Here is a 12,328-nt window from a genome sequence, read left to right on the forward strand (position 1 = left end):
AGACCAAAAATAGTTTTTCAAAATAGATAGACTTCTTAGAACTTGCAAAAAAAAACACCCTGAAACTCAAGGGATGACTTATGTGTGTTCACATTATTCTACTACTGCATGGTCAGGATTCCTATGAAACCTGAAGGTGAGCAATCAGATCATTCCTCAATCTGAAACAGATACATCAGTTGAAGGTATCAATGTTTCTCTGTTAAACAAGGTCTGAGAAAAAACACTGCAATATGTAGGAAAACAGACCTGTTCAAAATAGAGGAAGAGATGCGTATTTAAGTGTCATTTATTTAATTTAACAAATGAATTAAGATACATAAATAGATTTATTTTTTTTTGCAATACCAGTTTGCATTACTAGCAAAGCTACATTTATAAAGTTAAAAACATTGCATTTTTATGTTTCTTTTTTATTTTATTATTTCCTCTAGTATAGTCTGTGTAAGAGTCTCAAATTCAAAACAGTGCTGAGTTAGCCCTCACAACATCCCTGTGAGGTAGGCCAGTCATACAGTGTAACTCTCATTTTACATATGACGAAACAAAGGAACAGAACATTTTAGGTTGGCGTACCAGAAAAGCTGTAGAAGAGTTACATCTAGAATTCTGGCCTTCCATTCCTTGTACTGTGCTTCACACACAGTATCTTTCTCCCTTTTCAGAAAAGGAGAAAATAGCCCATGGTAGGTGGTGTTCTCCTCACCTTTCCTCCCCTTGCTTTCCTTTAAGGTATACAGCTTTGAGCAAATTCTTCATTTAAGATGAAAACTGATAATCAACAACTTGTGTCTGAAGTATACAGATTAAATAAAACATCTGAAGCCCATAATTAAATAACTGAAAATAGCATGAGGATAGTTATAGGTAACCTCACTGTATTTACCACTAGACACAGAGGTCTGAAGGATTTTGTCACTATGCTGCAGTAGCAGCAATATTAAAGCACGACTTGTCCAAAGTCACTATTTTGAGGAGGTAAAAGTATCCGTGACTGATGAATCCTCACATTTGCAGGGAATATCCCTGAAGAGGGCCATAACTAGGGGATGATTTGTGCAGCAATGTACATTCAGTGCAGTCAAGGTCTACCCACATTAGTTCTTGAGTAAAATAAACCATCTACATTCTGTAGGGCAGACACCGAAGGAGGTCATATTGCAAAGCAAATCACCTGAGGTAGAATTTGAACAATTGAGATAGCCAGGAGATACATACCTGAATTTCTATGGATGTTTTCAACAGAACTAATGAGGCCACTATAATTACGTGTTCTGTATGGGCTAAAAGAATTAATGTCTAACAATACGGTGCAATAACGTAGCCTGTTTTTAAACAGAGCATTTGCATGACGTATTGTGTTTTAAATAAGATAGCATCTTAGAACAGTAACTTGAAAATGTATATATTTTCAAATAGTAGTGTTCCCATCAGTGCCTACTTGAGGTGAATGAAGACCAACTTCTGTACTACTTGTGCACTTTGTGTCAGGCAGCTAAAATATAGTGACAATCTTTTAAAGGGAGCTCAAATACTAACAAGAAAGGTCTAAAAAAAATTTAAGTCCAGTTTATACAAATTTCTTGACTGTTGTTTCATCTTGTATCAAATCAAACAATCAGAAGATGTGTGCATCAGCACTAATAGTGCAACACAATTTCTCATATTGATTTTTAGTTTCAAGTCCTGGACAGCATTCCCAATTACTTCACTATCCCTTATACCAAAAACAGTTCTAGTTAAAAAGATGAAAGACTAAGTTAAAAAGAGTGAGATTTAAATAAATTATAAAATCAGAAAATTGTTGTCCCCCTCCAAGTACAGCATGTTCAGGGAAATGGCTATCTTGCACGCTTCATGAGTGGTCAAAAACCAGATTGTCTCTCATGTGGAAGCTCTTGGATATTTCAGGGCCATTGTCAGTTTTCTTCAGGCATTGAAGGAAGCTCGAACTACTCTCCCCTTAAGTGGCTGTGGGGGGCGAAAGTTATTCACCATTTGAATCCTCTGGTCTTCCTCACTGGTGAAGAGGAGCATGCGGAATTTCTCCAGCTGTAAATTCATGTGAGATAATTTACAGCGTAAAAAGGCAATTGATATTAATGTTCTTGAAAAAGGACCAAAGGAAAGAATTCATTGAGGTCTATTGATAGAATAGGTTCAAGCAAAGATCCTAGGTAGTATTAATAGAAAAACTAGGAACCCTGATTATTGAACAGGATTATTATTCACAGGCTAATGCTATTTTAAATTGGCCCCACTGCAAAGCAAAACAGCCATTGCCTGGTTATCCAGTGTTGAATTATTAAAAGATTTGGGAGAGTATTAGAAGTTTACCTGTTTCTCAGAAATACTGATGGGTTCTTTCAGCACTATCCACGTTACACTTTCATTAAGGGGTGGTGTTGTCAAAGATCCAAGGTACGTCCAATAATCTAGACTCAAAGGCAGGAGACATTTGGGGTTGAAGCTTCTAAATTGTGCTTTTGTCCCCTGAAAGACAATTGATATTTGATATATATATATTTTTTTTTAACTTTTAACTGCAAATTAAAGACGTCTTTTTGAAGCAAACAAAACAGTAGAGCAACACTAAAGAATGGAGAACAGGAAAAGAAGAGTCTGTAATGGTTTGGCTGCCTCATAACTACTGTTATCTAAAAGTAGCATGAAGAAAGAACCAGGAAAAATATTACATACTGTTGCATATCAAGTGTGACCTCTGGTGTTGGCTGATTGGACTTGGCATTTTTGCCCCATGGCCTTTACCAAAGTTCAGCTCTTTGTGACAAACGTCTAAAAATAGTGCAGGAAGTATATTCTTGCCGCATGGCCTCTACCAAAGTTCAGATCTTCTGATAAAATATCCAAAAATATACACAAAATATACTTCCTATGTTAATGTTCAGTGAGCTACAGAAAATATCATGAAGAATTTCCCTGTCTTTTTACTGGCTATTTTCTATGCTATCCATCTGTTTCAGTAAAAAATATCAACCTGGGGAAAACTCCTAAAACAATCATTGCCTGCTGCGACAAGTAACAGCTTTAAGAAACAAGCGTCCAAATCTAAAAGTAGAGCAAGCTGGATCAACTGAAAGATCAGTAGAAAGAGGTGCTGTGCCTAAGGTAGCAATTGCCTTGACTGCCACAGTCCAGGGAAAGATTTTTTCAGCCTGCAGTTGTATTCAGAAGTATCTGAGAGGTATGGAGTCACCCACAAAGCACTGTCCAACAGTCTGTAAAGCTGCTCATAAGGAACAGACTGAGCAGCTTATCCCTGGTGACAAACCCACAGACCTATCGCTGCAACTGAGGAATAACACCTTCCTGTAAGTTGAGGGAATCACTTATTGAATATCTAAATATCACTTAATGTATCTACAACCTACATATTGCTGTGTAACTGCCTTTGTTTCCTATCTTTCACAAGCATATACAAAGGAAAAAGAAAAATGCCAACTCAAGTATTAGATAGTGTTTTTTTTTTTTGCATATTAGAACTTATGCATCTTACAGAGTGCATTAAGCCCATATAAATCTAAAAAAAATATATATATTTGTGATGGTGTAATTAGTCGTCCTTCAGCAAACTTCTAAGATCTTGGACACATCTGCTAAAAAGACCACCTTCACGTAACACTGACTATAGACTAGCTTAGGACCCCATGAAAGTTGTCCCCTCAGAGCTTTGCAGCAGAAATAATTTGGACAAACAGCTTCAACTTGTTCAGGCTAGGATTCATGATTTATTTTGATGAGCCTGAAGGGTCACAGAGCTTTTGATTTCAAGTACCTCAGGAAAAGCAAAACCTCTGAATGACCACTGAGGTCAGCATAGCCTAGGGAGGCACCTGCTAACAATAGGCAAATATACCAAAGTTTGGAGGGTAAGAGAACAGAGGGGTTGGACAGGAAGAATAAAACTGCAATGATATTCTGATGAGAGGATTTGTAGTGGTTGATTTTGCATTTTTCTTTTTCTCAAAGATGTATATAACTTTTTTTCCCTGGGGGATGTCCCAGAAATAAGAGAATTTAAATATCTTCAACTTACTTTAAATTTTACCATGTACAAAGCATCAGTGAGTCTGTTCATATTGGCATGTTCTTTTCCAATCTAAAATAGTAATGGAATAGACAGGTTAAATAAGAATGACTATAATTATGCTTTGAATAGGTAGCATAGCTTTCTTATCTCAATCTCAACATTCCTACTAAGGAAGGTTTAACAGCAATGTGCTATGAGTTACTGCTTCCAGTAAGTCATCTGTTTTCCCTGAGCACCTCTTAAATACATAGCATGATTCTCAAACATTTGACAGCATAATGCTTTTCATCATGTAAACATGCTATTTTTGTGATTCTTACCTCCAAGAAAACACCAACTACTGCCAAGCCATCTGGAGCTGCTGCTGCTTCTCCAAATGTTGCATATTTTCTGGCATTCCAGTGAACTAAGTGGAGCTTTAAAGGCAACAACAAATAAGAATTAAACAAATCAGTTATAGAAGCTGTCAACATAGGTTGAACATAGGTTGAGTCATACTTAATGGACAGTAATGCTTGTTCATAATGGAGTATAGACTCCAAAGGCATCTTTGGGAATATGAGCAAGTCCAATCTTCTGGATCTGGACATAAGCATAGACAGACACTAAATTAAATCTTTATTATCCTCAATTTGAAGCAACTCAGGCATTAACAGATGATTCTGTGGCTTAACTTCCCTGATATGGGCCTTTAGCCCATGAAAAGGCTGTGCCCCACTGCTCACTGGGAGACTCCAGGATGTTACCCTGCTGCAAGATTTGCAAGAGATTGTTGTGAGAAAGGCCTGAGCCTTGTCCCAGCTTTGCAGAAAATTCTCAGGAGCCTCCAAATTAATTCATTTCTAAACTTCATAGGTGGCAACAGCATGGTCATTTCACAGGTTGTGATCCTCAGCTGTAGTCTAGGTTCTCCCTGCAGGTAGTAGAGCTATATGTTCCTTCTCAACATCATGTTGGCCAGTACATCCTTCCCATCTGCACAAGTGAAAGGATGGGATCGATTGCGTGCAGCACGCTAAACCACACAGAGGGCTTTTAGAGGCGCAAGTAGTGCTGCGTGAGCAAAACAGCTGAGCTGTGGAGCCAACCGTGTGCTGTTGACCCTGGGCAGAGAATCTTGGAGAAAGGGCTGCAGCGGGGGGAGGTGTGCTCTCCAAATACAGGGCAATCAACAGATGAACAATAGATCAGATAAACTCATGTGAAAAATAAAATTCTCATTAAAGCCCACCCGATTTAGTCACATAGAACCATTAGAATCCTAAGGAACATCCAGACACCACTACAAAGTCATTTGCATGAATTCATCTCATCCATAAAAACATTTACCTCACAGGGAAAAGGTTTGCCATCAATCGTATGCTCTGATCCCTGGCTGTGCTTTGCCCCCCAGTGGAAGTGGAACTGCTTTAGCCGAAAGGGATTTTCAAAGGGACCACCGCTGATCACTAGGTAGAAAGAAATAAAAGTAAAGCATTCTTGCTTTTTAGCTCCCTGATAGTAAAACTTAAGAACTGTTGGCTGTTATTTTCTAATCCTGTGCATCTCAGTTTCCAGTATAAAAAAGACACCGCATCCAGATAGTTATAAGGGTTAGATTTGTTAATGGAAAACACCCAAACTCATGTAAAAGTAAATTTGAAAAATATCAAGCAGCTACTTATGCAGAATTCTCTAACTTAACTTTTGAAAGAAAATATTTAACACATAAAGGTTTAATAGGTTTGTTATGGTTAGGCCTTTCCTGTTGAACACAAAACCGAAGTTGAATACCTAAAATATTTTTGACAACACTACTTGGGATTCTGTGCAAAAGGTAAATACCTTGAGCATCAGGTAGACAATTTAGCTAAGTATTTCCTCTATAAGAATTCTTTCCAGTGGAAGATCTCTATGTTCTGCTTCCTTTAAATACCTGATCCCATAAAAGAGGTAATATAATAGCTTGTACTTTACACAACACCATTCAGAATCTCAAATCACCTCATAAAGATGGGAAAGTGATACAGAGAAACTTCATACATCATTTAGAAATAACACTTAAGAACAGATGAATGTTTAAGACCAACTATAGAAAATACTCTAACAACAGTATCTGTAGCTCTCTTGTATGTTTATATGGCACTAAACCAATTAAGTTGTGCTCAGCAGACATAAAAGCCTGATCAAAGTCTTAGAATAAGTGCAATTGAAGTGCATCTAGAATCCGTAAGGCACTTGTTCTCAGTGTAATCTGTAACATTTTTATTCAAAAATTTAAAGTTGTAGCATCGTGCATGCCCTCACATGTACATAGCTCTAGCTGACCTTTATGCAGGACACTGCCCTTGCCAAAGTGTTGTTAGTATTAGTTAATATTAAGTATTTTCTAGTATGCTTTGCTGAACTTAAGAGAATGCATCACCTGTCCCAATATTTTAAGAAATCTAGCTATGATGGATTAGTCAGAATTCTGTTGTACCCTTTATGCAAAGCTGTGAGTCACTAGATCTATTTCAACACAGCTCAAACCCTCAAAACCGTGTTTATGCTCCTAGCAATCTTCTTCCTTGTAAGTGTTATTGAAACATCACACATGCATAGCATAGAAAGTGCAGGTGCCTTCATTCGTGCATGAGCTCTGAGTTTCTCTGTCTGCAGAGTGATGCATAATGGTCCTAAACTTCTAGAGCTGGATGAAGTTCACTGTTGCACTGATAGAGTTGAGCTTAGAATTGCATGAAACTAGTTAGCGAGCTAAGATAATATTTCCAGATATAAGTTAGTTTCAGGATTACATACTTAATGGATTTCTATGCAAAAAGTTTCAGAAAATGAACTTCAAAATTTAGAAGTTTTACCTGAAAACCTGACCAATAATTTGGGCAGCTCTTTAGTTTCTTTCAAGATGAGGAAATTAATAATCAAGTGGCAGGAATTTTAACCCCCAGGCCCTATTTCAAAGGGTTACCAGGTCAGACAAACCACTTCAGAGAAAGTAACTGGTTTTGAGTACCTAGGATATCCTCTTTAACTGGGATCAATGAATACAACCAAATGGAAGATGAAATAAATTGTCATGCTTAAAATCGTTTGGAGTATTTTTAAATGCACTCCTCTCCACTTATCAGCTACTTCATCTGCATTTTGATGCTGTATTTACCACCATCCGTCCTTCCTCACCTCTCCCCCCCCGATGTAAAAGCAAGGTCTACCATAGAAGTAGAATTAATAGAAGTAATCATATAGAGCATTTAAGTTTTCCGCCAAGTAATTGCAGATGGTAGCGATTTGTGGATGTTGCACTAATTCAGAATGAGCTAAAGACTTGATCATTTCTGAAGAAGCTGTACTGCCATGAGGACAGAATAAAATGCAAGATAAGAGTGACTGGTCAATATAAAAATAGGTCTCGTGTGCTACAATTATGATGACTATTCTGTAAGACCTGATCTCTGATAATCCTCTTCCCTTCCCTGCCCCTGTGGATGTAAAACTGGGGGGTGAGTCAGCCAAAGCTAGTATTTCTGATTTGGATGATCAGAGAAGCAGGGCATTGAGAAGTGTTTGTGCCTACTCTGCATGCTAGCTCTCCAGAAAACTGACAATCCCCATTTAAAAGGAACCACTACAAACAGGCTTCTGAGTTTCCTGATACAAGTGCTTTTCCTAATGCAGAAACTATTCAGCTCTGTGATATGAAACATTGCTTGAGAGACTCAAGTGAAGACAAGAAATGTAAGGCTCACGTTCATTCATACACAAAATTCAAAGGGCTTTGGTTGCATACCTTGTTCTGAACTGAAGTTACACGTTGTATAAAATATGCTATTCAGGATACACTTAATTGTTTCCCTAAGACACAAAATGTTATTCCAAGGTAGTTGGCCATGTTGTAGCCTCACCTGTCTTGTTATCAGAATCTTCAAACTCAACCATAACTGAGTGGCCATTGTTGGAGATGTTGAGAGACGTGCAGGATTCATAGGAGATAGTAAGCGGCATCAGATTAGGGTCATAGACTGCTTTTGCAGAAACTATATCAATAGGTGACTGACGGTTCCCTCGGGCAATAGGATAAGATCTGTGCCACTCGGAAGGCCCTTCAAAATCAAAGAAAGGAAAGCACCATTATTTTCTTTCTGCAATGCACAAAATTGTTACAGGATTTCATGAGGCTTGATGTAAGACTCACTTAGCAGGAGTGACTTGAAAGTTTGGCATCTGACAAGTTCATTTTATATTCCAAGCTTTGTGTTTTTATTAGCACAGTGCAACTAGATGGGGGACTGAAGTATCATGTACAAAACATATTGGGGAAGCCACAGCACATCAACAGACTGCTGTATCTCCATTTACTTGTGCCCCTAGTTTTCTCGGGAGCTGGTAGTTACATCTTAAGGGTACCTGAAGTCCTTCCAAGGTATGTGCAGGTGTAAGCACACTTGCATGCACACACACTCCCTCAAAGAAACAGCATTTAATTCTTCCTAGGAAATATAATGTAAAAGCTATGCTGATTCAAATGAGATGCAGATGACTCAATCTCTTAGCTACTGACTGTGCAGTTATTTTTAAAACCATTTTAGGACTGCAGTAAACCTTTGAAGCAGCTTCATTCCTCACTCATGCCCATTATGTTATCTTTCTGTCCTGAAAGAAAAGTACAGTGTGATAATTAACATTTCTAGACTTCCTGAAGCCAATAGAGTAGGGTTAAAGATCTATTTAATAACATTGCTCTCTACTGCCAGATCTGGAACACTCATGCCATTTGAGATAACAAAGCCTTATATGTATCAGAATTTCTTATTCTTATCATTTCTTTTTCTACTTTGGTAGTGCAAGAAGCAATTCAATTCTTCTACTGCTCATGGTCAGACATCTAAACAGTAACAATTTCACTTTGAGATTGCCAAATAGCACATTTTTAATGGTAGCATTCTCACACAGTTTCACATGTTATTACTATTATTTTTAAAGCACATTATCCTCTTATCTGTGGCATTTTCTGAAGATTTAATCTTACAAAATAGTGTATTTTCTCGGTCTGGCTGTAAATCAGATTTGGGGTTTAAATGCTGTTACACAAGATTAGGCAGTATCATTTGTTTCTTACAAGCTTTGTGTTAACGTACATAGTTTTATTAATATTACCTAGATGTGCAAACAATACCATCTAGGAGCAGTAACCAGCTTCACTTAGCATTCAAGTGAAGCTGCTTTTGTGTTGACAGCACCTGTGAAATAACTGTTGTCAAAAGAGACGAAGAGACAGGCTCCTGAAGGTTATGCAAAAGGCTGTCTTATTGGACAACATCAGTCATTCATCCATCATTCTCTGCAAAGGGTACAGGTGGTATAAAACATTGTTGTAGGGATCTTTCAGTAGTTTCACACATCCTCTCACTGACACAGTCTTGGAGGTGGGAAGTGAAGGAAGATGGCTAAATTAAAGACTGTCAAATCAGAAAGCACGATTTGTTCAGTAAGAGGTCTCTGATACTGATCTGTACAATTTACTGATGTTCCAGAAATATATGATATATATACCTCCTTTTATTCATTTATTTGGAAGTCTAGATATCACATTTCAGCAGCTGCACAGTATCAGAAGAACTCCTACTGCTCTAATAAATCTGCTTTACTTAAAAGAATTGCTTTTGGAGAGACAAATAGTTCATTTTTATAGCAGCTTTTTGGAAAGGGACCCATCTGTAATATATGCAGCCTGAGCGAACAAACACTCAACACTGCTTCTCTCAATTTAGGAGCAATGATTACAACAACAAAAGGCAGCAGGTATAAGTTGATGCATCTTTTGGCACCACTTTCTGTGTGCTCTTTATCAATAAAGTAATTATTTAGCTGCTGTATCTACTTGATTCTTACAGGCATAGAAATGCAGGCAGCTCTGCAAGGCTCAGGCAACAGTTCTAGAAAGAAAATGAATGGGGGAAGACAGAGAGATGCAGCATGGAAACGCTATAACCTACCGTCATCCTGCCCATATCCCCAACTGTGGTGGCCAGTCATTATAGGGCAGCTGTACCCTGCTTTGCTCTCAGCTCTTTGATCGGAGTATTGCTGCTTACCTGCCTTTATAATGGCTCACCGTGGGATAGGGTCAGCCCCTTAAAGATACAGAGCAACCAAAGCAGCTCCTGCAGGACGGGGAAAGCATCCGAGTTCCTGCTGCTCTGAAGTTTGCTGCTGCTGCTGCTGGGCTCTGCCCTGCCCTGCTCACTCTATTTGCTAACACAGCATAGGAAAAGGAAAGCTTAAAATTTAAGTAACTGGAGTCTCAGGACCTAGAGAGGAAACAAGATCGTCCAGGTGACAACTAGCTAAATTTTTGCACATGAAAATCAAATTTAGGGAAAAGTAGTAATGCTTTCTCATTCTGCACAGGGAAGCAATAGCCACAACCTGCTCTGAGCACAAGGGCACAGTAATGTGCAGACTGTAATGGGAACTGCCCGTCTCTCTTGCGTGTTCTGCAGGGAGAAACACCTGGTTACTGCCTCTCTTTTCTCACTCTCTCTAGCTGCAAGAAAGACTGATATTACCAGCTGATTTGTAACTGAAACTTCAGATGCAGTGCTTAGATGAGATGGAGAGCATTCTCATCTCAGAAAAAGTGACTTGTGCTACCTTTAAACAAGGTAGGATCACACCAATTACTATGATCAATAATCAATATGATTTTGTTTTCTTGTTAACTGTAAAGAAACTTTTTAAAAGGCGAAAATAAAAGCAGATTTACATTAGGGAACAGAACATGGCAGACTCTAGATATAGGAGCCTATCTGAGAAGCCTCAGTGATGTCCTATACACCAGTTGTTGCCTGCGTCCAGCTAAACCCATGGAGAAGCTACAATGAGATATCAAATCTGCATTTTAAAAGCTCTTAGGACATCTTTGTGGCAAGAAACATGTCTCCTTGGTAGTAATTTTATTAGATCTAAGGGAACACCATCTGTAAATGCTACATTTTGTAAAACATATTGATTTTCTTAAAGGCAGTAGCATACGGAGATAAAGATCCTTCTATTATGCAATCAAGAAAATGGAAGAAAAAAATCAATGAAAGCATTTTAAGTAACTTTTCTATTGTTGTACAGCCTTGTAAGAATTCATTTCCTTTTTCAGGACCTTTCCACGAGAGTCAGTTTTAAAACCTTTAAGATTTATTGATGCAAGCTAAATCACTCAACAAGGGATGTAACCTGCTGTAAAGGTGTCCACAGAGCAGTTTTACAATGGCTTACTCAGATCCATTTCTCAATATACTTCTGTCTAGTGTGATCTGCTGAGGTTGCTGAGCAGACCTGACACTCACACCAGGCCCTGACCCTGCCTGTGTGTCCGTGTGCCTAAATCCAGACATGCAGGTCCTGCTGCAGTGGCACTGGCTTAAAACACTGCTGCTCTGTAGAACAGGTTGGCTGTGAGGAGGTGTGGTGCTTCCCCTTCTTATTCTGGTGTGGCTCTGTGGTGTGTCTGTAGGCAAACACAGTGACCAGATGTGGGCAGGGTCAGTCAGATGCAAATAGTCCGGAAAGCTGTCCTAGATGATGGGAAAAAATGAAGAAACAAACAAAAAATCAACTTTCCAATGAAAGGAAAGGGAAGATGAATATCTCATCTTAACAAAGCATAGAAGAAGTTTGGGGAAAACTGCATTCAAGACAGAAAATGCCCAGTGACTGTTTTCAAGAGAAGCTTAAAAACTGCAGCTCAGACCTTGCTCTCAGGGCACAGTGCCAATGAAGTGGCCAAATGGCTACGTGTGTTTGATACCGTTCAACACTTCCCCTTCATCTCTTTCCATTCAAAACCACATAGATGGCTAAATATGTGTATTTCAAAGGGGGAATGACAAGAATAGAGGAAACATGCTGGCAGCATGACAGGAAGTGGACTCCACATAATGGAGGTTTTAATAGTTAAAGAATGGTGAAAAAGAGGAGTGACAGTGCCTGAAAGATAAAATCAGCCTGAATAAAAATTTACCTATGAATTATAGCTATATCAAATATATAGTTAAGTATATACACAGTATTTGATGTCCTCCCCCATTGTTTTTTTTTTTTCTTTTTGAGGCAAAAATTAAGTTTTCCTTAAAGCCAGAGCAACACTGTTGCATATACGTATACCAGATCATTCTGTAATCCTGATGACTGTTGATATTGGCTACCTCCAATGACAGCAACACACATTTGGACAACTTGCTGTGTGCCTTCTTTATTTAATACATACGAATGCGTCAGATGTGCCGTTGCCTATTAACAAAA

The 12,328-nt window shown here is 38.5% G+C and overlaps 2 protein-coding genes across 2 annotated transcripts in view; one reads left to right on the top strand and one right to left on the bottom strand.

Moving 5' to 3' along the window:
• Positions 1-4,050, top strand: part of LOC310879851 (uncharacterized protein) — a gene marked incomplete at its 5' end in the record, with an annotated part of 54,600 nt that extends 50,550 nt beyond the window's left edge. The window contains one exon of the transcript XR_014571167.1: positions 2,985-4,050. The remainder of the gene's footprint in view (positions 1-2,984) is intronic.
• On the bottom strand, positions 406-10,170 carry CA7 (carbonic anhydrase 7). The gene is made up of 7 exons (XM_083794769.1): positions 10,027-10,170; positions 7,936-8,133; positions 5,381-5,499; positions 4,372-4,467; positions 4,058-4,120; positions 2,338-2,493; positions 406-2,052 (listed from the first exon to the last, which is right to left on the bottom strand). The coding sequence occupies exons 1-7, from the start codon at positions 10,064-10,066 to the stop codon at positions 1,930-1,932; spliced, it is 795 nt and encodes a 264-aa protein (XP_083650895.1). The 5' UTR covers positions 10,067-10,170; the 3' UTR covers positions 406-1,929.
• Positions 10,171-12,328: the final 2,158 nt, after the last annotated feature.

Source organism: Anser anser (genome assembly GCF_964211835.1).
Source record: "Anser anser genome assembly, chromosome: 11".
Taxonomy (NCBI): Eukaryota; Metazoa; Chordata; class Aves; order Anseriformes; family Anatidae; genus Anser; species Anser anser.

Bases quoted from the DNA above. Each gene is read 5' to 3' on its own strand.
- CA7 (XM_083794769.1), bottom strand. From the start codon at position 10,066: ATGACTGGCCACCACAGTTGGGGATATGGGCAGGATGACG. The intron at 2,494-4,057 runs GTAAGTTGAAGA...ATTGTCTTTCAG, and splicing joins TGTACATGGTAAAATTTAAA to GGGACAAAAGCACAATTTAG. The intron at 2,053-2,337 runs GTAAACTTCTAA...ATGAATTTACAG, and splicing joins TCAGTATTTCTGAGAAACAG to CTGGAGAAATTCCGCATGCT.